This window comes from Oncorhynchus mykiss, chromosome 31, assembly GCF_013265735.2.
Source record: "Oncorhynchus mykiss isolate Arlee chromosome 31, USDA_OmykA_1.1, whole genome shotgun sequence".
Classification (NCBI taxonomy): domain Eukaryota; kingdom Metazoa; phylum Chordata; class Actinopteri; order Salmoniformes; family Salmonidae; genus Oncorhynchus; species Oncorhynchus mykiss.
Window position 1 is genome coordinate 41924903 of NC_050571.1, and position 24144 is coordinate 41949046.

At 43.1% G+C, this 24144-nt stretch overlaps 1 protein-coding gene across 7 annotated transcripts in view; it reads left to right on the forward strand.

The window, feature by feature from the left end:
• Positions 1-24144, forward strand: part of LOC110505190 (protocadherin-19) — a 76814-nt gene that overhangs the window by 34413 nt on the left and 18257 nt on the right. For 4 of the 7 annotated variants that reach the window (XM_021584230.2, XM_021584235.2, XM_021584233.2 and 1 more), the window contains exons 3-4: positions 12174-12229; positions 14376-14560. In XM_021584230.2, coding sequence (XP_021439905.2) covers positions 12174-12229; positions 14376-14560 — 241 coding nt within the window. The remainder of the gene's footprint in view (positions 1-12173; positions 12230-14375; positions 14561-24144) is intronic. The other 3 variants (XM_021584231.2, XM_021584234.2, XM_021584236.2) reach the window with 1 other exon arrangement.

A 24144-nucleotide genomic window follows, 5' to 3' on the forward strand; every position in this document is an offset into this window, starting at 1 on the left:
CTGGTTCAAAACTCAAGGGCATGAGAGCCTCCTCCTCTCGCTCTTTGTAGCTACAGATGCCAAGGCAGGAAAAAAGTACTCAAAAAAGTATCCACACACCGTTGTCTTTTCTTTCCCTCAGTTTATTAAAACAAGCAGATTGTTTCTGAACAGAATGGGCAAATGTTTGTTCCGTTTCACACGGGAAGGCGGAGAGAAAGAGACTGAACGAGAGAAAGACTGGAATCAGGAAGTAGGAGCATTGTGTTGACATATACTGTTTCATTGTGTTTCCTCCCTCGGCGGACGGGTTGTATAGTCGGGTTCAAACAATGCCGACGACACCAACACGTGGTCAAGGGCAGTGGTGTGATCGCGTTTGATTCACTCTGTCTGCTATTAATGTATCTGTGCTTGTGACCCAAATGGCAACCTATACCCTGCATAGTACATTACTTATGGCCAGAGCCCTATGGGCCCAGGTCAAAAATAGTGCACTGTATAGGGAATAGAGTGCCATTTGGGACACATCCTCTGTGTGAACATAGTAGCACTACCACAGTGCCTGCAGACACAAAGAATGGGGAAAATGCATTTCTTAGCTCTGCTTTCAGAACGCCGTTACATACCTTCACTACTCGCAAAAAGTCACTCACTTTCATAATACGTTTGATTCCAAATTGGGGGCTGAATTGACAGGTGATAAAGTGAAATGATGCTGAGAACTTTACACGTGCCCACGGATCGGCCGTAATTAGTTTGCAGGGTGCCGATTGATATTAAATGGTAACAACTCCCTCGTATTCATCGTGGGGAGGGCTCCAGAAATGGAATGTGTAATCTCATCCACTAGTTCAATGGGTGTGGTACCTTGGGCGCTTTTTCACCCCTGTTTACTGGTTGAGCCTCCTGGCTGGGAAAAGGGACATCTATAATCTAGCAGATGTAGAGGATCTATAGGACATTCTATAGGTGTGTGTGTGTGTGTTGGGAAATAGGAGGAGAAGAGAGTGGTGAATGTGGGGATATTGTCTACAGGCTAGTTGAGCATTTCTACCCTCTCCCGTTGGTAAATGCTGCATAAATCTCACTCCTAGCAGGTACTGTGCTGATCTGGTGTGCTGTCATGGGTAGTGCCACACAGCGCGAAGCCGAGCTGGTTAGAGAAGTGGGTTATACAGTGGCAGGTCTGGTGTGGCGGCCGTGTTAGCAGTAGCAGTTGTGGTGGGGGCACCAGCACAGGCATGCAAATCAGAGTTTGTCAGAGCAGTATTTTTTGGAAAGAGAGAAAGATGTGCGTGACAGAGAGAGTGTGAGAGGCTTATGGGTGAGCGTTTCTATTCGCGATCGGAATGTGCAAGAGCGGGGTGTGGGATGATAGGCCACACACACACACACACAATCTCCTCTGCAGCTTCACTGAAGCATTATACAAGGAGGAATACATACGTGTGTAAACAGATGCTTCTTCAGACACTAAGCCTTCCCTCTGCTGTCCCCCCCTTCCCTCCCTCTCGCTCACTGAGCCCTAATATCTGACCCCTTCCTGGGGAAGAGTATAGAAACAACATGGCTCATTATGGGTAACATTTCCTTCCCGGGACTCAAGGGACCGTATGAGTAAGCCCCGCTATGAGATGACCCAAGACTGCAGACTGAGAGTGTGAAAGACCAAATCAGGCATGAAAATACAGTCTGTTTTAATCGTGGGACTTTGTGCTTTTTTCTATGTTGATGATATTGTGGACTATTTTCATATTTAGTAGCCTACAGAGGGAATGGTGTAGCCAGAGGCTGTGTGGCTGACTTAATTGATACAGCCTCGGCTGAGTGTTTCTGCAGAACAACTTAACATGATTAGAGGCCTGCATCCACGACGGGCATTGAGTTCCTCTGTCCAGACCTTGTTTTTTCCCCAGTGCTTATTTTTCCAAACACGTTTTTGTCTACCACCACTAACTCACTTCTTCCATTCCAACTACATTTGTGGAAGGTTTGTGGAAGTGTTCCGCTCATCTTAAATGATTTAAAATGGCAAACTTATAGGAGTTTTATCTTTGGAAACTGAAAACAAGGACACGGGCACGATAATTAATCATTTGAGTTTTAAGCGTGCCGCTTCAATTAGTCAATTACTTTTTTTGCATCCCTCATCTGTAAATGCAAGTTGATTTGTATTGGTTGATATATCAGGCCACGGCGGAGATTTTTTTTTAAAGAAACCAACATTGTGACTTTGTGTCAATATTTTCTTCTACATTCTTTCTTATATTTTCCCGACAACTCCAGAACTTGCCTGGTGCTTGTGTTTGCTCCCAACCCGTCCTCTCCTACACACAAACAATCACACACTGGGTGCCCCTCTCCACTCCCATATACAATGAATACCTATTGTCACGCTAGGTAGGAAGGTAAATCAAATCTCATGGCAGAGACTAAGCGAGAAGATTGCTTTTCCTCTCTCTGCTGCGGCAGAAAGAGTGTCACCGAGGAGGATCCCACTAGTGCCCCTTTCATGGGAGAAAAAGAGGGAGGAAGAGAGAAGGGGAAAGGGGAGGCCTTAGGGCTGGGGCTAGAGGGTGAGTAGAAAGAGAAGTCTCACCTATCTCCCCCTCCCTTGTACCCTCCCTCGTTCACCACTTTCATTCGACCCATCTTCTTTTTTACTCCCCCAAGCGCTTTAACCCTCCTCTTCTCCAGATGAAACGGAACAATAATTATAGGGATAGAGTGACTCTGGCTGTCAAACTTGGGCCACTCAGATCACAACAACACATTGTCCAACTTGATTAAGTAGCCATTTGCAGTGGCCTAGCGATAGTTAAGTCCATCGGCCTGAAACTCGATCTCAGCGCAAGAAATATCGACATTTCCTCCTCCGCTTTTTAAAGTTAGTTGGTCAGATAGATAAAGGCGGACGTGGGCGGAGGGCATTTCTTTACAGGAAGCCGCCCTGCTAATTTATCTGGCCATATTCTCCCTCAGAAAAACCCTCTCCAGAGTGCCTCCTCATGAACGCAGTAGGCAAGTTTGTGCCCTTTTCTGATTTGTGTTTGCGCATTGCCATTGACTATGTGATAATTGAGAAAATGTGCTCGCTTTATTGCTGCTCTGATTTTACTGATGACTAGAGTCCCTTGGTGGAGCACAGGTCCATTGAAGCTACTCTACTGAACGGTTGAATAGTAGTTCAAATCATTATAAAGGGCAGAAAACCAAGAATATAAGGGGGCATTAGGGTGTCTTGAAGGGATTACAATAGGATTACCTGTGGTGAATACGGAGCAGTGCATTTGGAGAAATGCAGTCCTGATGACGTAGCCCAGTGTGTAGACTACTAAACCACTATAGTGCCTAAGCATCATCCCTCCCACCATCGCTACTCCCAGGGGGACTGACGACACTCAATGCTGAGCTTACTATTCCAAACCAATTACAGGGCTTGAGCCAAAGTGAGATTCATCAGGAAATGTATATTAAGTTTTCCCCTTGCTACTCTCGCCATGCACTTTCATTAGCATCTCACTGAATGCCTGGGCTAGATGGAAATCCTGGCCATAGAAATATAATACATTCATTATATTTCTGTGATCCAGGCATTATAATGAGTGCTCACTGGGACCAAAGTGGAGCACAGGTGAACGCTCCGCCAAAAAAACCACACAATACAATATATGTCTATGTACAGTGCATACACATCCAACCACAAAATAACTATCAACAATAATTACAGATGAGTTAAGGGCGGCTAATAAAATGTTAATTAAAATAGCTTTTCACGAATGATCTCCTTGATGACAATGAGTTAAGGTTTAATGAATTAAGATTGAAATTTGTGAGATGACGATGCAATCAGGAGGCCGCCTGCCCCGCCGTCGTCGCTAATTACAATATTATCTTGCTATGGATGTAATTAGCCGGTGTGGAGGTGAGACGACAAACAATGGCCTTATTTGGTCAGTGATTGAGGTATTTTGGCGGGCCTAGTCTACTGGACAGAGGGGGTGGAGGCAACACCATATTTCAACCACAATAACAACTGTGACTTATATTGCTGGGGGGAACGTGATATTTCAACCACAATTACGTCTCTGATTTACATTGGTCTCATTTTAATTTGTCAAAATGTTGACATTTAACCATTGCAGTATAGCTGGTATGTAAGTTGTTGGGGGGAACGTGATATTTCAACAATACTTCTTTAACCTATAGTACAGTACATTGCTAAAGCTGATGACATTATTATATATTTGATCGCATTGTGTTTGTCCTTGAAGCTAGGAGAGAAAATGGCAGGTCTACTAAAGAGTAAAACAAACACAGACATGCATTTCCCTAGCATTAATAAACAGTAAGCACACACCCATGAGGGGCTACTCTCACCGCCTGGGGGCAGCCCGTCAGGAAGTCCTGAATCCTGGACTTCCTGATGTGCCGCCTCCAGGCGGTGATGGTAGGCATCAACACATCTTCCACACTGTCCATCAACACAGGCCCCTCAGGGGTGTGTGCTTAGTCCCCTCCTATACTCCCTGTTTACCCATGACTACCGCACAAGACTCCAATACCATCATCAAGTTTGCTGATGACACAACAGTGGTCAGAGACCTGCCAGTGTCAGAGACCTGGCACTGCTAGGACAACAACATCTCCCTCAACAACAGCAAGACAAAGAAACTAATCGTGGACTACAGGAAACGGAGTGGCGAGCATGCCCCAATCCACATCCATGGGGCTGTAGTGGAGTGGGTCAACAGTTTCAAGTTCTTTGGTGGGGCATGCAGTTCATCTTCGGTTCTTCACCAAGGAATGAATAACATGTTCCACACACACCCACACAGTTGTGAAGAGGGTGAAGAGAGCACCGCTTCTCCCTCAAGAGAGGCATGGCCTCTCAGATCCTCAAAAATTGTCAGCTGCACCTTTGAGAATTCTTGATTGGCTGCATCAACGCTTGGTACAGCAACTGCAAGGCACCTGACAACAAGGCGCTACAGAGGGTGATGAGTACAACCCAGTACATCGCTGGGCCCATGCTCCTTGTCATCCAAGACCTCTAAACCATGCTATGAAGGCCGACTTTTTCCCACCCAAGCCATAGACTGTTCTCTCTGCTACTGCACAGCAAGCGGTACCAGTGTACCAATTCTGAAACCAACAGGACCCTAAACAGCTTCTACCCCCAAGCCATACGAGTGCAAAACAAGACTGCTAAATAGCTAATCAAATGGCTACCCTCTGCTGCTACTGTGTACTACCTATCATGTTGCCTAGTCACTTTAACTCTACCTTTAACTCTGCATAGTTGAAAAAGTACCCGTAAGTAAGCATTTCACTGTTTTAAAATGTTGTTCCAAAGACCATAGCTGGGTGCTATTTGCCAGAGGTAAACACGACTCTGGAAGGCCGCATCAAGTCCGCATCAACCTGGTCTCAAAGCAAAACTTAATAATATTTGACCAAAATCCACACCACTTCATTTAGAAAGATATGTTACATAGGCCTACCGATTTAATACAGTGCCTTGCAAAAGTTTTCATCCCCCTTGCCGTTTTTCATATTTTGTTGCATTATATCCTGTAATTTAAATGGATTTGTCTTTAGATTTCATTAACGGACATGCACAAATAGTCCAAATTCAAGTGAAAAAAGAAAGAAAAGTTGTTTAAAAAAAAAAAAAAAATTGGAAAAGTGGAATGTGCATACGTATTCACCCCCTTTGCTATGAAGACCCTAAATAAGATCTGGTGCAACCAATTACCTTCAGAAGTCACATAATTAGTTAAATAAAGTCCACCTGTGTGCATTCTAAGTGTCACATGATCTCAGTATATATACACAGTGCCTTGCGAAAGTATTCGGCCCCCTTGAACTTTGCGACCTTTTGCCACATTTCAGGCTTCAAACATAAAGATATAAAACTGTATTTTTTTGTGAAGAATCAACAACAAGTGGGACACAATCATGAAGTGGAACGACATTTATTGGATATTTCATACTTTTTTAACAAATCAAAAACTGAAAAATTGGGCGTGCAAAATTATTCAGCCTCTTTACTTTCAGTGCAGCAAACTCTCTCCAGAAGTTCAGTGAGGATCTCTGAATGATCCAATGTTGACCTAAATGACTAATGATGATAATCCACCTGTCCACAATCCACCTGTGTGTAACCAAGTCTCCGTATAAATGCACCTGCACTGTGATTGTCTCAGAGGTCCGTTAAAAGCGCAGAGAGCATCATGAAGAACAAGGAACACACCAGGCAGGTCCGAGATACTGTTGTGAAGAAGTTTAAAGCCGGATTTGGATACAAAAAGATTTCCCAAGCTTTAAACATCCCAAGGAGCAATGTGCAAGTGATAATATTGAAATGGAAGGAGTATCAGACCACTGCAAATCTACCAAGACCTGGCCGTCCCTCTAAACTTTCAGCTCATACAAGGAGAAGACTGATCAGAGATGCAGCCAAGAGGCCCATGATCACTCTGGATGAACTGCAGAGATCTACAGCTGAGGTGGGAGACTCTGTCCATAGGACAACAATCAGTCGTATATTGCACAAATCTGGCCTTTATGGAAGAGTGGCAAGAAGAAAGCCATTTCTTAAAGATATCCATAAAAAGTGTCGTTTAAAGTTTGTCACAAGCCACCTGGGAGACACACCAAACATGTGGAAGAAGGTGCTCTGGTCAGATGAAACCAAAATGGAACTTTTTGGCAACAATGCAAAACGTTATGTTTGGCGTAAAAGCAACACAGCTGAACACACCATCCCCACTGTCAAACATGGTCGTGGCAGCATCATGGTTTGGGCCTGCTTTTCTTCAGCAGGGACAGGGAAGATTGTTAAATTTGATGTGAAGATGGATGGCGCCAAATACAGGACCATTCTGGAAGAAAACCTGATGGAGTCTGCAAAAGACCTGAGACTGGGACGGAGATTTGTCTTCCAACAAGACAATGATCCAAAACATAAAGCAACATCTACAATGGAATGGTTCAAAAATAAACATATCCAGGTGTTAGAATGGCCAAGTCAAAGTCCAGACCTGAATCCAATCGAGAATCTGTGGAAAGAACTGAAAACTGCTGTTCACAAATGCTCTCCATCCAACCTCACTGAGCTTGAACTGTTTTGCAAGGAGGAATGGGAAAAAAATGCAGTCTCTCGATGTGCAAAACTGATAGAGACATACCCCAAGCGACTTACAGCTGTAATCGCAGCAAAAGGTGACGCTACAAAGTATTAACTTAAGGGGGCTGAATAATTTTGCACGCCCAATTTTTCAGTTTTTGATTTGTTAAAAAAGTTTGAAATATCCAATAAATGTCATTCCACTTCATGATTGTGTCCCACTTGTTGTTGATTCTTCACAAAAAACTACAGTTTTATATCTTTATGTTTGAAGCCTGAAATGTGGCAAAAGGTCGCAAAGTTCAAGGGGGCCGAATACTTTCGCAAGGCACTGTACACCTGTTCTGAACGGCCCCAGAGTCTGCAACACCACTAAGCAAGGGGTACCACCAATTAAGCGGCACCATGAAGACCAAGGAGCTCTCCAAACAGGTCAGAGACAAGCAAAGAGGGCAGCCCACCAATACTCACGGACCAGGCAAGGAGAGCATTAATCAGAAAGGCAACAAAGAGACCAAAGATGACCCTGAAGCAGCTGCAAAGCCCTACAACAGAGATTGGAGTATCTGTCCATAGGACCACTTTAGACATACACTCCACAGACCCGGGCTTTACAGAAGAGTGGCAAGAAAAAAGCCTTTGCTTAAAGAAAAAAGTAAGCAAACAAGTTCGGTGTTCGCCAAAAGGCATGTGGGAGACTCCCCAAACATATGGAAGAAGGTACTCTGGTCAGATGACACAAAAATTGAGCTTTTTGGCCATCAAGGACAACGCTAACTGGTCAGAATTGAAGGAATGATGGATGGCGCCTAATACAGGGAAATTCTTGAGGGAAACCTGTTTCAGTCTTCCAGAGATTTGAGACTGGGACGGAGTTTCACCTTCCAGCAGGACAATGACCCTAAGCATACTGATGAAGCAACACTCAAGTGGTTTAAAGGGAAACATTTAAATGTCTTGGAATGGCCTAGTCAAAGCCCAGACCTCAATCCAATTGAGAATCTGTAGTATGACTTAAAAATTGCTGTACACCAGCGGAACCCATCCAACTTGAAGGAGCTGGAGAAGTTTTTCCTTGAAGAATGGGCAAAAATCCCAGTGGCTAGATGTGCCAAGCTTACAGAGACCTACCCCAAGAGACTTGCAGCTGTAATTGCTGCAAAAGGTGGCTCTACAAAGTATTGACTTTGGGAGGGTGAACAGTTATGCGCTGTCAAGTTGTCAATTTTTTCTGTCTTATTTCATTTTTGTTTCCCAATAAAACAGATTTTGAATCTTCAAAGTGGTAGGCATGTTGTATAAATCAACTGATACAACCCCCCCCCCCCCCCCAAAAAAAAAACCCAACTGTATTTTAATTCCAGGTTCTAAGGCAACAAAGTAGGAAAAATGCCAAGGGGGGTGAATACTTTTGCAAGCCACTGTAGGTAGCCCGGTCACCCGCTTATTATGATATGCTATGTTCGACTGCTTTAGGATGATATGTTGCGTTGGACTGCTTTTGTAGGTCAGCAGTATGTTAGGGTTAAGGTAACGGGATGGCTTAGCTAACATGCAAAGTAGTTCAAATGTAAGTGGTTGCAAAGATGCTAATTACCTGAAATGCTAAAGTTGTCTGTGATGAGATTTAAACACACAACCTTTCGCTTGCTAGACATTCGCGACCAACCACCCTGCTTTCGCTTTTGCTCTAAATCAAATCCAAATAAAAGTTTGTTGGTGACATACACATAATTAACAGATGTTATTGTGGGTGTAGCAAAATGCTTGTATTCCTACCTCCAACAGTGCAGTAGTATCTAACAATTCACAGCACTACAGACAAATCTAAAAGTAAAAGATTGGAATTAAGAAATACATAAATATTAGATTGAGCAATGTCGGAGTGGCATTGACTAAAATACTGTAGAATAGAATACAGTGTATAAACATTATTAAAGTGACAACAATTCCATTATTAAAAGTGGCCAGGAATTCCAAGTCTATGTACAATATATAGGGCAGCAGCCTCTAAGGTGCAGGATTGCGTAACCGGGTGGAAGCCGGCTAGTATTTTTCTTTTTAATGTTGTTACTTCTTACATCGTTACCCCAGGAAATCTTAAGTCTTAATACATACAGCCGGGAGGAACTATTTCTTACATCGTTACCCCAGGAAATCTTAAGTCTTATTACATACAGCCTGGAGGAACTATTGGATATAAGAGCAATGTCAACTTACCAACATTATGACCAGGAATACGACTTTCCCGAAGCGGATCCTCTGTTTGGTCCACCAAACAGGACAACGGATCGGATCCCAACAGGCGACCCAAAGCAACGGCGCCTCAGAAGGAGCAGACGGAGCGGTCTTCTGGTCTGGCTCCATAGATGGGCACATCACCCACCTCTCCCAAGTATACTACTCGCCAATGTCCAGTCTCTTGACAAGGTAGACGAAATCCAAGCAAGGGTTGCCTTCCAGAGAAACAGAGATTGCAACATTCTCTGTTTCACGGAAACATGGCTCACTCGGGATATGTCATCAGAGTCGGTACAGCCACCTGGTGTCTTCACACATCGCGCCGACAGAAACAAAAATCTCTCTGGTAAGAAGAGGGCGGGGGTGTATGCCTTATGATTAATGAGTCATGGTGTGATCATAACAACATACAGGAACTCAAGTCATGTTGTTCACGTGACCTAGAATTCTTTACAATCAAATGCCAACCGCATTATCTACCAAGATAATTATCTTCGATTATAATCACGGTCGTGTATACCCCCCCCCCCCCCCCAACCCCCCAAAGCAGACACCTCGAAGGCCCTGAAAGAACTTCCTTGGACTCTATATGAACTGGAAACCACATATCTTGAGCCTGCATTTATTGTAGCTGGGGATTAAACAAGGCTCCCTAAAGTTTATCAGCATATCGAATGCGCGACCCAGGCTGGTAGCATTCTGTATCATTGTTACTCTAACTTCCGCGAGGCATACACAGCCGTCACTCGCCCTCCTTTCGGCAAATCTGACCACGGCTCCATTTTGTTGCTCCCAGCCTATAGACAGGAACTAAAACAGGAAAAGTCTGTGCTAAAGTCTGTTCAACATTGATGTATACGCTGATTCGGTGAGCGAGTTTATTAGCAAGTGCATCGGTGATGTTGTACCCACGGCGACAATTAAAACCTTCCCCAATCAGAAACCGTGGATTGATGGCAGCATTCACGCAAAACTGAAATTGAAAAAAAAAATGAAATACTGCCAAGTTGCTTAGGAGCTAGAAGCAGAGCTTCCATATCAGCCGGTGCCATCTTACAAAAAAGTAACTCTGTCTCATGTAAACATACCAAATGTAACATATCATACTAAAGGAGTCAAATGTAATACTGTATATGTCATACTAAACAGGTCAAATAATGTAACTTAACGTATCATACTAATTGAACTACTAAAACAGATGAGTAAAATATAATACATTTTGCTCTGAGACCAGCCTGCCTCCTTGCTCTTGTGTAGTGCCTTTTAAAAGCCACATCAACATACAAGAACACAAGGGCTAGTGTTGCATCTATATTCCCGTCTCCTGCCTCTCCTTCCCCTCTCTCTCACACACTCTTGCCTTTTTAATGAGGGGGTAGGGGGTGTTTCATAAGATGTTTAAGTCAGGATGTCTCAATAAAAAGCATCAATAGCCTCTCTCTCTCTAACTTTTACATTGTGGTTTTGCATTTTGGTTTCTGCCTCGACCTACACAGGTTGGAAAAAAATAGGGTGGGGATTGGGGAAGGGTTTCACTTTTCAAAAAAGCCAACCCCATCACCAGTTAACAAGCTACATTTTTTTATACAAATGCATTTGGTCACCCTGCCTCACTGCCTCACCGTCGCACACAGCTCCCCGCTCCCCCGAACAGCAGGACCGAGCTGGCAAATATTGTCCCTCATTTGATAATCAGTGAGTTCGTGCCACCGCCTGCATTAACATCTCTTATCATAGGGGTGACTCTTTTGTCAGAGGAAACACTTCATCACCGGATGTGAGCCACTGACTATCCCTCTATCCTTTATCTGAGATAGCATATCATGAGTCTATGAGAGTGGAATTTAAGAGGAGTGATGTCCTTTTCTCCCTCTTCCCACAGGAAAACACCTGCATCAAAGTATGTTGAAAGGGTCGGATCATGGAGTTTTCATGGGCAGGCTGGGGAAGTCCTTTGAGAGTGCCTTTGATACCCTCTTGACATGTTATCTGGGCGTGAGTGGATGTTGGCCAGGCACAAGGGACTACCTGTTCAATGTCCCCTCTCTCCCCTGTCACTCTCCTGTCTAACTTACTATAACAGTCTTTCTATAAATGTTGGGGGATTTTATTTTTATGTTGAATACAGGATGCCTTTGACTGAGTAGATGCTCACCAGACACAAGGGGACGTCTCAATGTACCTTCTCTCCCCTGTCATAACACCCCTCTCCAAGAATGATGCACAATGCCTTTGAACTATGTGGGATAGAGATCCATCGTATGCAGATTCCTCCATGCTTGCTTTTAATCTGCAATTGCTAAAAGTTAAGATTCCCCCTGGTACGCTCTCAATTTCTTCTTCTCCTCTTACACTTTTATTTATTTCGAATTTATAGATTCAGATCTTCTCAAAAAGGTTGAGGAGAAAAAGGAAAACTTTTCTTCCTTCCCTCCGTCATTTTATCTCTGCATGATGCACTGTCATCCCTAATGATCACATTTTTGTGACTTTGGTCTGATGGAGGGATGGAGAGGACTGAGGGAGGGATGGAGGAGTGTCTCCTCACTGCAGCACTCTCCTTAGTTCTCTCAGCTCCTAGCCGGCCCTCTCTCTCTTTCTCTCTCTCTCCTTGTCTCTGTGTAGGTACTTTGAAAGAGAATGGCTTCCACCTTTGAAAGCTGAGGCTCGCTCACTTTGTGTAAAATAACATTTCTATTGAAAGGCAATTACCGTTGTAACATTATTTGGTTCCCTACGAAATTAAATGCATCTCTTCTGTTTTTTTTCTCTACTTTCCTCCCCCTCTTCCCCCTCCTCCCCCAATCTTCTGTTACAGACGGATAATTATATCGACTCCAGCTATGTGAACAGCCGAGCACATCTTATCAAAAGGTATGTCTTGATTAGGCAATTTGATATTTTCCGCTGTCACCCGTTGTGATCCGTAATTGTCATATGCTATGGGCTGCAAATGCATGAGTGTGCATGTTGTGAAGACCCGTGTTTGTTCTGTGTATTCACTACAAATTCACACAGTCAATAATCTAATTTGGAATTAGACTCTAAAATGATCCCTCACTACTATATTAGGTACATTTTTTCAAGTCTGTGTCTTCAAAGCACATATTTTAACATTATCATGAATAATTCCATCCATTCCCATAAAAACATAAATCAAGACACGTTGAGCAATATGAAAAACTCCTGCTAAAACACGGCTCGTAAAACGACTTATACATCGTGAATAAGATTTAAAGAAATCAAATAGAATTTTGGCCAGGAACGTGATTTCAATATTGCAAGAGGTTCGTAGCACAGTTGGATCTCAGTGTGTTTTTTTTATTTTTACATCAGCTCAATGCTAATACCAAAGTACCAATAATTAAGTTCATTTGAGTTGCCCATTTTGAGAACATTGAGCAGGATATAAAGGTATGGGGTATGGGACTAATGGTGCATTCCTGATTCCACCTGAAGCAGGATATAAGGTGAGCTTGTGGTTCCGGCGGGGTAGTGTAGACAACTCTAATAACGCCCTGCAGCAATTTATTTTTTGTTGTTGTGGCCAGGCCTATAATTTCTCACTTTTTACCTGCAGCTGCGGAACATTCCAACCTCCCTTTGTTTGAGGCCGTCCCCGGCTTTTTGAAAAGCCATTATGGCAATTTTACTCCCCAAAAAATCCCTATGTTTATGTAAACAAAAGCACATTTAAGTGAGGGGCCTCTGCAGCACACTACAAAGCTATCCCCTAGGAGCCTGTGGGCCTGTAGTCTGGGACAGGTGCAATTATACTGATAACATCAGAGAGAGGTAAAGCCAGCATTACCGTCACTGCAGTACCTCTCTCTCTCCCCCTTTCCCAGGCAAACCTCTCAAAGGAAAGCTGGGAACTGCTGTTGCTACTGTTTTTTTCTTTCTTTATGTCTCTTCTCTTTCCTTCTCTTATATTTTTTCTCTTCTCCTCCATTCTCCTCTCTTCTCCTACGTGAGGTTCTTGATGTATACATTCGCCTCCTCCCTCAATAGCAGTCTTGTTTGTATAGCCCAATTTGTTCCAGTGGGGCGGCAATCAAATGAACAGAAATCATGCATACACTATGAAGCTGTTGATTGACTTTAAGCCCCAAACAAGACAGATTCAATCTGTGCACATACGTACATGCTCATAGCATTTTCTATATTCCTTTCCTTCCTGGAATGCTTGATTATCATCTGATTTGTTGAACAGTAGAGTGTAATTGCAAGGCGTTTTAAAAGCCCACTCTGTTATTTGAAAAACACAACGGCAGTCTCCAACTCTTGGTTTGCTATAAAGCTGAGGGACAGGGTTCATGAGGCATTTACGTCTGATATTCTTAATTAATCAATGGGTATATAATTACATACATTTAAATGATAAAAAAAACAGGATTTAAATATCCGGACAGGCCCTTTATAGCGGTTCACACTAGAGATGCCCTTGAAGTCAGTGCATCGCCATCCACACGGTCCCTTTTAGAAACAGACTAAAACAGCCTGCAGCCTCTTTGCTCCACTATCAGCAGAGTTTGAAAATGGCCTCTTAATCCCAAAAATCCCCAACAGAGTTAATCTGTGCCTCCACCACCACAACCCGCCGATTACTACAGAAGTAGCAAGGTTCGTTTCCCTCCAGAAATAAAATGTGGAACGCTGTGAAGTCGTGTCCTTCTAGACAGCTGAGGCCAGAGTTAAGAGTCCTTCTGAAGATTCCCATCATCCCTCTCCTTGTCTCAAGATTCCGAGTGCTGTGAGAAATGTGTGAGAGAGGAGGATGTGGAGAGAGACACATGTTAGAGAGTCAAGGATGAGATAGTGAAAGAGAGACAATATGAAGAAAATGTTTCGATTTTTTTAGAAGAGCGCTAAGAAGGAAATAGTGAAAAAGAGACCGACACAGGAGAGAAATGGATTGAGGGAGAGGTGATGAAGGAGAGAGGAGAGAATCTGATAGAAGTTGATGTGACAGTAAATCAACATTCTCTCCTTTCTCATCCCCCTCTCCCTCCCTCTGTAGCACATCAACATTCAAGGACCTGGAGGGCAATAGTCTGAAGGACAGCGGGCACGAAGAGAGCGACCAGACGGACAGTGAGCACGATGTCCAGAGGGGCCACTACATAGACACGGCTGTCAACGACGTGCTCAACATGACCGTACCCCCCAACGTCTGCCAGCTGCCTGACCAAGGTAGGAGAAAAGGTTTGTGGAAAGCTGTGTGTGTTACTCATCATTCATCCCTTAGTGTTAGAATTACCCCATCAGATACTTGGTCAAAGCTTGTGTATGTAAAACGAAGCTTGTTTACACCTCCAACTAGAGCAGCTTCAGCAGTCCATTATACCCACTCCTACATAAGGCCTCAGACCTGTGAGTGTGTGTGTGTCTCTCTGTATCTATAAAATTTGAATTAATTCCGTTCCTGTGTGTGTATTCGTGTGCTTACATCAAGCAGAACACATTTAGCGGTAGCATTGTGCCCACTCTCAGATAAGGCCCCTCAGATCTGTTTTTGTGAATAACAACTTAGTACTTTCCCTTTGATGTCTCGGTGCTAAGGCTGCTAATGTAGAGGGATCTCCCCCTACCAAGGCTTCCCTTTATATGATGCTCTGGTAACATTATTGACTGATTGTAGGCCTAGCCATGTCTGTCTGGAAGTATTTGGTGGCAGCCAACTTCTGATGCGCTTGAAAGGCTGACAAAGGTGGGTTGAAATCTACATATCGCGTTGTAACCACTCTCATACATTATTCAGCAGGAACATTTAGCAGAGGAAATAATGTTGATGTTTCTTTGCCGACTTCCAACGTTTAAGAGGACATCCGATTCCCTGGCAGAGGAAGTGGAGGTGGTCATGTTAGTGTTTCCTGGTTCCATGGTTTTAGAGTAGTGGAGAGGGGGAGCTTATGTGAAGAAGTGTCATAGAGAAAGGGAGGGTGAGGGGGAGAGAGAGAAAGAGAGGGTGTGTATTTGAGGAAAAGGTAGTGGGTAGAACTGGCACCGACCTGTGAAGAAATTGAATTGAATTGAGAGAGAAGGAGAATTAAAGATATGCCTGTAGACGGAGATAGAGCGAGTGAGAGAACAAGAATGGGTGAGAATTAGGTGGATAGAAACTGGCACAGACCTGTATGCTACCATTGTATGCACATGGGGGTGTTTATCCAGCTCAAAAGGAAACACACACAGGTGCTCAGACTTGGGAGAGCATAGAGCAGTGGATTCAGTGCATGAACTCAAAATGAACGGCAGCCATTTCACTGACTTGCCTCCTACTCCAGGTAACAATTGCTTTATTTTCTGAAGAGACAGGAAGCTGGTGAATTGCCTTGCTTTGTTCAGTCTTGATGACTAGGTCTCTCATCTTAGCAATTTGAAACAATCAAACAGCTCCATTGGTCAATAGGGAAAACTACATCTGCATATTACCCAGGAGGCTTCACGTCGCAGTGTCTATGTCTGGTTTGAATTCGCCTACACCTTGGTCATTGGCTTCTGCTATAGAGGAAAATTTAGGACAGGTTTGGTGAAATATGTTGAAATTCTAGTCGAAGTGTGGCGTCTAGTGTTAGGCACTTTCTTAGCAATAACCCTAGCCTTTACCCCTCCCCCCAAACAAACAAACACACACCTTACGCTAAACCTCTGTGATTTTTTCCCTCCAATATTCTCAAAACCCCTCTAGATCCTCTCTAGCTATATGTTCACATTTTCTGAGTCTTCCATTTTAATGCTCCCTGCTCACTCCTCTTAGCCTTGCTCCGAAAAAGGGAATCTAATGAATGAAGGACTAACAGATGAAGAAAAATTAAACAATCACACTTTAACCCAAATTATTTATGAGGGATTTGTTTCCTGGCAACATTTTCCATCGTGGGGAATTAGCAAATTAGAAAGTTAGCTCGGGATCACATGGACTCACGCACGGATGTTGAATTGAGCTAATTAGCCAGCCATTTTACCGCAAGGCATTATGGGTATGGGAAAGAGACATTATGATGTCATGATAGGAGAAGAATAGGTAAGTTCAGTCTCTTCTACTTCCGTTTTCATCTGGGAGCGGATGCTGCTGTAAAGGCATGTGGATTGAAGCGGATCTGGTTCAGTTGCTGGTGTTGAACTTGAACATGTCTTGTGATGTTGTGATGACTGCTTGGTTGGGGGTGGGGTGGGGTGGGGGGGGGGGGGGGGGGGGGTTAACAGAGAGTGGCAGGGAGTGTTTGCATGCGTGTCTATCTGTATGTTAGCTGCATGGGGAGGCTAGCTGTGTCCCAATCCAAAGGCCTCAACCTTTAATAGGTAGCACTTTTCTAGTAGGTAACTGCCATTTGTGATGGGATTCGAAAGGGAGCATCACGTGACAATGCATTCGCATTCCACCGAGCACTAGACATTTGTTTACCTTCAGTGAACAACTATCCCAAAATGGAAATACTGTATCTGCCACGAATAGCAAGTAACAGAATCGATCTCCTCAGTACCTATTCATGCATGAAGTTAACACCAACTAGAATAGTTATCCTATGGTATAGGGTCCCCTTTCACATATTGCTTGGTCTGCAGCTCAACTGTGGACATGATAGGTAAGCTTGCATGCAGGATACAGGAATTTTTGAGATAGCTTTTATACTGACGGTTTAAGAATGATTAATAACAAGAATAGTGGTGTTTCACTGTGAAAGGTGATTTGAAGGCCTAGGCTACTTCATCCTAATGTAAGCTAAATGCATTGGATAAAAATACTGGCATATAATAAAGGAACACAAAATGTCCAATATAATTATATACAGTAAATACAGTAAGCTTATTTAGTCATGACCGCCACAGTTTTTTTTATACACAATTTTTAGTTCCAGTCCTTTACTAACACCTCATTTCAACGAATTGTGGACTACATTGAAGACTTCCCCTCACGTCTGTATTTTAGAATGAGCTTCATAAGTTACAAATGTTCTGACAAATCTGCATGATAAACAACAACATGGGGGGAAATCTGGTTCTATTTAAGATTGTGATTTTGCCCATTTCAAAATGAAAACCCTGGGATATGGTGATTGTCCTGGTGGCTGGGGAAGTTCCCAACAAAGGCTGTCCCATCTTCTGGATGGCAGGGTGACGTCCTTAAAGCTGGAGCGAGTGGAGACAATGGAGGTTGAAATGAACCTCGCTGCTCAAATTTCAGTGCTGGATCAAGTCAATGAAGCTACAACTACCTTTATTAATGTGCAAATCATTTTGTCAACAGTTCAGCATTTTTTTAGGGCTTGTTTAGTTACTTACTGTAAGAGTTGAATAACTTAACCTCTAATTTTAAACCCAATCATGTAACAAAATAGGGGAAGGAAAAGTGATAAGAGAAAGTTAGCTAACTTTAACGTAAGGTAAACCAAATGCACAATCAACTTCACTGGCTAGCAAGCCTAGAATGAACTTACTCGTTTGGAGGTAAGACATACTTTTTTTTTTCATCTAATCAAAATTGTAGAAAATGCAGCCAGGGTACTACAAGAGGGAGGAGGATGTCTTCCCTGTAATGCACAGTGTTGAGATTGCCTGCAATGATAACAAGCTCAGTCCGATGGTTCTTTGACACACCGCCCCAGACCATGACAAACCCTCCACCTCCAAATCGATCCTGCTCCAGAGTACAGGCCTCGGTGTAACGCTCATTCCTTCGACGATAAACGCAAATCCAACCATCCCCCCTGGTGAGACAAAACCGCGACTCGTCAGTGAAGTGCACTTAATGTCAGTCCTGTCTGGTCCGGAAACGGTGGGTTTGTGCCCATAGACGACGTTGTTGCCGGTGATGTCTGGTGAGGACCTGCCTTACAACAGGCCTACAAGGCCAGCCTCTCTCAGTCTATTGCAGACAGTCTGATGGAGGGATTGTGGGTTCCTGGTGTTACTCAGGCAGTTGTTGTTGCCATCCTGTACCTCTCCCGCAAGTGTGATGTTCAGGTCCTGTGCAGGTGCTGTTACACGTGGTCTGCCACTGCGAGGGCGATCAGCTGTCCATCCCGTCTCCATGTAGTGCTGTCTTAGGCTTCTCACAGTACGGACATTGCAATTCATTGCCCTGGCCACATTTGCAGTCCTCATGCCTTCTTGCTGCATGCCTAAGGCATGTTCATGCAGATGAGCAGGGACCCTGGGCATCTTTCTTTTGGTATTTTTCAGAGAGTCAGTAGAAAGGCCTCTTTAGTGTCCTAAGTTTACATAACTGTGACCTTAATTGCCTACCGTCTGTCTCAACGACTGTTCCATAGGTGCATGTTCATTTATTGTTTATGTGTCATTGAGCAAGCATGGGAAACGGTGTTTAAACACAACAAATTATCTTTGAAAGACAGGGTCCTGAAAAACATTTATTTTTTGCTGAGTTTACTTACATTTCTCAGCTATTCCTTATTCTTCTGGAAAATGTTCTCCTATGCTGGGACTTGTGTCCTCTATTAATTCAGAATTGTTTCGAATTTTCGGTGCGCCGCAAGGTTTTTTGGTACAGCCTGCCCAGCAAAGGATAAATGGGATGCCAGCTTCAAAAATGCCCGAATGAAGGCACCTTAGGCAGCATTTTAAGGTTCGTTAGGATTGGGACATGCTAATTGTGACGTCCTGCAATGAAATGCTGCCTGAAAAGGCCTTGGACTGCTGCCTTGGCAGTGTCAGATAGTAATGAATAATGATTAGTGGGTTCACTGCCTATTTGGTTGGCTGGCCGTAATTATTTCACAACCCTCTTCAAAACATGCATACTGACAGGTCCAACAGTCTAGCAAAGTCATTATTTGAGACAATTAGAAAATATGTACATGAAGAATATTACAAGTGGAGAAACAGGGATAGACAGAGAGGAGTGGGGGAGACAAAGAAAGAGAGAGAGAGGCTTTTTTGATTATCACTCGCGAGATGGATGCTAACTCCTGGAATGTATGTAAACAAATAAACGCTACTGGTAAACAGAACGACGGGGACCATTTACCGCTACCAGGCAGATGTACACTGCTTGCTTTGACCATAGCAGCAATAGATAAGTACAAAATATCTATTTGGATTTGCAATTGGATCCTTGTTGCTATTGTTATTGCACTCCCCTTCTCCAGACCTAGTTATAATATGGTCTTTCAACAGGCCAATGTCTCCCTCTGTTGAAAAAGAAGCAGTGAGAAGCACTGAACAAAATGGCTTAATTTTTCTCTAAACTTGAATCCCAAATGGCACTTTATCCCCTATATAGTGGGTATATGGGCCCTGGACAAAATTAGTGCACTATGTAGGAAATAGGGGGCCATATGGAATGCAGGCAATGTCTGTCTTCTCTCCTGTCTTTAAAGGGAGTCTGTGGCAGTAAATCAGCATGAGGGTTCGTCAGTATTGAGGGCTTGTTCATAATTATTAAATGAATTGACCAAAAGACCCTTACACATGCATGAACGTAACGACATAGCCAAATAGAATTGTCCTTTCCTTAACATCTCAGCATTCTAATTACACAGTTAACGAGTATGATGGGGCCGGGGCTGAGCTCGACAGAATCGGCACGGCCACACTATACTATACTTCCGATACCCCACAGACAAGGCCCTTGTTGCATCCTCCTACCTTTTTCAAGAGGATATTAGCTATGAATACTCATTTCTGATTGGCTTGAAGGGCGTTCTAGAGTGTGCATTATTTACTTATAAAGCACCATGCGTTTCCCCGGTAGAATTCCATGGCAATGTTTCATTCTTACATGTTCCATGTTTGAGCTAAGTCGAATTGAAAACATTATTTTTATTGTTTGATTATATTGTCTTAATAGCAAGCTAGGACTGATGGTTTGGTTAGCTAAACTAGCAAGTTTGTTTGGTTACCAAGGCAACTACTATCGCCATCAAGTAAACTTGCTAGCTACTTTAGTGGATGTTGAATACATTTCTCGCGGCAAATGTGTTAAATTATAGTCGTAGTATGAAAGGGATATTTAATTTGCGGCTCTATGCGTTCTCTGGAAAACAATGCACTCCGTGGAAGGTTAGTTCCACTCCGCTAGCATCAACGAATAATGATTGTCCCTTACTAGCTCGCTGAAATCGCTGCTATGTATTTGCCGAAGCTAATCGACTTGCAGGACAGAGACAAGTCAGACAATTGTGGCGGCCCTAAGAAAATATGAAAGGCAGAGAAGATACTTTGCTGAACCAATACTGTGTCTCAAAGAGCACCCTATTCCCTACATAATGCACTGCTTTTGACCAGAGTCTCCACAGGCCCTGGTCAAAAGTCATATAAAAACATTTTGGTGGATGCTTAAATTTGTCCCGTTTCAATGGAAATGTTTTTCTTGCATCGCTCTCGATGACCTCAGGGAGTACCGTTATCAATGGAGGCTCTGGAGCAATTAGGCTTAAGTGCCAAGGGCACATCAACACATTTTTTTCCCCTCCTTGTCGTCTCAGGGATTCAAACTAGTAACATTTTGGTTACTGGCTCAATGCTCTAACCACTAGGCTATTTGCTGGCCAAATTGCGCACTGGGAAATACGGTGCCATTTGGGATGCATCCTATATATTTACAGAAGTAGGAGCAGATCAGGATAGCTCAGTTACAGCTGCAACATATACTAGATGTGAGAGCCCCGATGGTTTGGAGTGAAGTAAAAATGTGGTTTGTTCGGACACATCCGTCTTAATTGAATGTGAGCGGGCACCGACCGGGCACCGACCATGCAGTAGCCCTGTTTGGCGAAGGGAACTGTGTGAACAAAACAAATAGTCTTGTTCGCAAAACACCCCGCCATTTAGATACTGTATGTTCTATAGGGAATAACTTAGATCTGCAGTTTGCCTCTCCTTCTGGTACTACAGCAAAAAAAAAAAAAAAAAACATAACACACAGCAATTGCCCCAAAGGACAGGCTCTGGATACAAAGTGATTTTATTGTGATGTTTCCTTGTGTTCGGAAGCGAAACGCTAACAGGAAGGAATGGAGGGGGATAGATGGAGTACAGTAAACTCCCCTCATGTGGGTTCCCTAAGCTTTTTACAGTACAAATGTTTACCATTCTCATAGGGGCCATGTAAAGGTGGTGTTTGCACAGTGGGACGTACCGTTACCTTTGACAAATAGGAAAACACACATCCCTCCCCCCCACCCCTCCTTAAAAGTCTCAGTGTGGGATTCCGCTCATATGAGACATGGAGCTCTCTGCGAGGCTCTGGGTTTCTCTCGCACAATACAAAGTTCTTCCTTTGTTACAGGCTTCCGTTTTGCACTTTTTGATTATGTTACGGACTTGTTTGTCCATTTCCTGCGTTTCTATTTATCCTTCTCAATTTGAAATGTGATACTCGATAATGGATTGTGTCTCTGGAATCCAGCAGTAGCTAAACTATTGGCTGACTTCGTGGAGAGGTATTTTGTCCATAATCAACAGAGTGACACTGAGACGAGACCAAACATTGTAAGAAGGTACTGTTCTTCCTAAGAATACCTTGGTCTGAAATCTACTCTGCCAATGGATTACACTAGGGAAATATATAAAATATCTTAAAAAGCACATTACATTAAATATATAGGCCCCATATCGTCAAATATCTTCAACTATTAATGCTTTCTCTTGTACAGTATCTGGCTATGGATTGACTATGGATGATATCGCCCAGCTATAAAATGGTTGAGGGAAGGGAGAGGAGCTGGAGAAAAATGTATAAAATTACCTCTATAGGCGTGACTGTGAATGTCAAGGGGATTTTGTTGAAAAAATATACAATGTGCTAGCTTTGGCTCTAGAGAACCATTAGTGTCTCACAGGAGAAGTGGGCGAACAGCCGCACAGGGCTCTGGTAACAAACAGAAGCGGCCATTTTTTTTACCCCCACATCCTTTGATTATCCAACCTCTTACTTAATTCCTTGCAGACACGGATGAGCCATGGGTTTTTTAAGGGCTCGAGATTCTCTAGTCAAGTGCAAAAATGATCAATGCACGGAAACTCAACTTTTCCATGTCCTTTTTTGCCTTTTTGTGTATTTTTCTTGGTGGCCATTTTGAGGGTTTAGTTTACCAGGGGTCTTTGGTTCTTGGATTATGACTCTAGGGGAAAAGTGTTGGTCAGAAAACCAATTTTTCCGGTCTTTAGCACCACAGGGACTCTTGTCAGCTACATTTGCAGTCGCAGGGCAATAGTCTCTCTCATTCCACACATATTCCATATCCTTCACCCCTGAGGGGGTTTTCCACTCATTAATCCCATCCACGCCTCGTGGGTGTGTTCCCGAAGCAGAAGCCCAGGAATGAAGCTCAGCCAATGGAGCACAGATCCACCAGGGTCCAACTGCTCTTAATTGATTAATTAATTGATTTCACGAGGCTTCCCCCATCTTAACTTCACTGCTCTCCTAGTCTCTCTCTCTCTCCATATATCTCAACACACAAAACCCTCATCTGCCAAGTCAACTTCCTGCCAGTCAAGCACTTCCATTCCCCTGTTGAATTAAAGAAACAGTAAAGCAGTGTTGCGTGTTTATGCCGCAAAACATGCCCTAAATTCAACACAGGGAACATTTTGAGTTTGCTACTCCTCTGATCTACTAATGAAAATGCTGACAGGTGTCAGAATCAGGACAGCAACAGGAACGGGGTTTGTGCTGACAACCTGAGAGAGGGGAGGGAGGGAGAGGAGTTGAGAGTCTAGTAAGCAGACTTGACGAGGGAAAATAAAAAATCTCTGACAGGTAGGAGTATTTTTTTCTCTCCTCTTTCTCGTCCTCTCTCTCCTTCTCAGAAGGCAAAATACCCCCATGAATGTGTCAGAGGATCCGACGGCTGCTCAACCAAATATTAACATTTGATTGAATTAAACATCAAACTCCAAAAACGTGCAGTTGTTTATGCCCGCCCATAGTCCGTCGTCTGTTATTATATTAACATACATAGACATGAATTGGGAACGTCCATTTTGATTTTCCTAGTCTGTGTATCTTTTTTGAAAAACTGTAGACAAAATGGCTGACAACAAGCCAACTGAATTAATATAAAAACTAGAATTACATAAATGTCAGAGGAAAGAAAGTCAGAAGAACATCCAATATTTGCACATTATTCTTTTGAAAAATTGTTCAAGCTCTGTCAAGTTGGTTGTTGATCATTGTTAGACAGTCTTGCCATAGTTTTTTGCCAAGTCAAAACTGTAGATAGGCCACTCAGGAACATTCAATATTGTCTTGGCAAGCAAGATTTGGTCTGGTGTTTTAGGTCTGGTCTGGTGTTTTAGGTTATTGTCCTGCTGATTGTCCTACATTTATCTCCCAGTGTCTGGTGGAAAGCAGACTGATCCAGGTTTTCCTCTAAAATTTTGCCTGTGCTTAGCTCCATTATGTTTCTTTTTTATCCTGAAAAACTACAGTCCATAACAATTACAAATATATCCATAACCCGATGCAACCACCACTATGCTTGAAAATATGGAGAGTGGTACTCAGTAATGTCTTGTATTGGATTTGTACCAAACATAACACTGTATTCAGGACAAAAAAATGTAATTGCTTTGCCACATTGTTTGCAGGATGACTTTAGTGCCTCGTAAACAGGATACAGGTTTTGGAATATTTTTATTCTGTACAGGTTTCCTTCTTTTCACTCTGTTAATTAGGATAGTATTGTGGAGTAACTACAGTGTTGTTGATCCATCCTCAGTTTTCTCCTATCACAGCCATTCAACTCTGTAACTGTTTTAAAGTCACCATTGGACGCCTGTATCACAGGAAGGATGCCTGCATCTTTGTAGTGACTGGG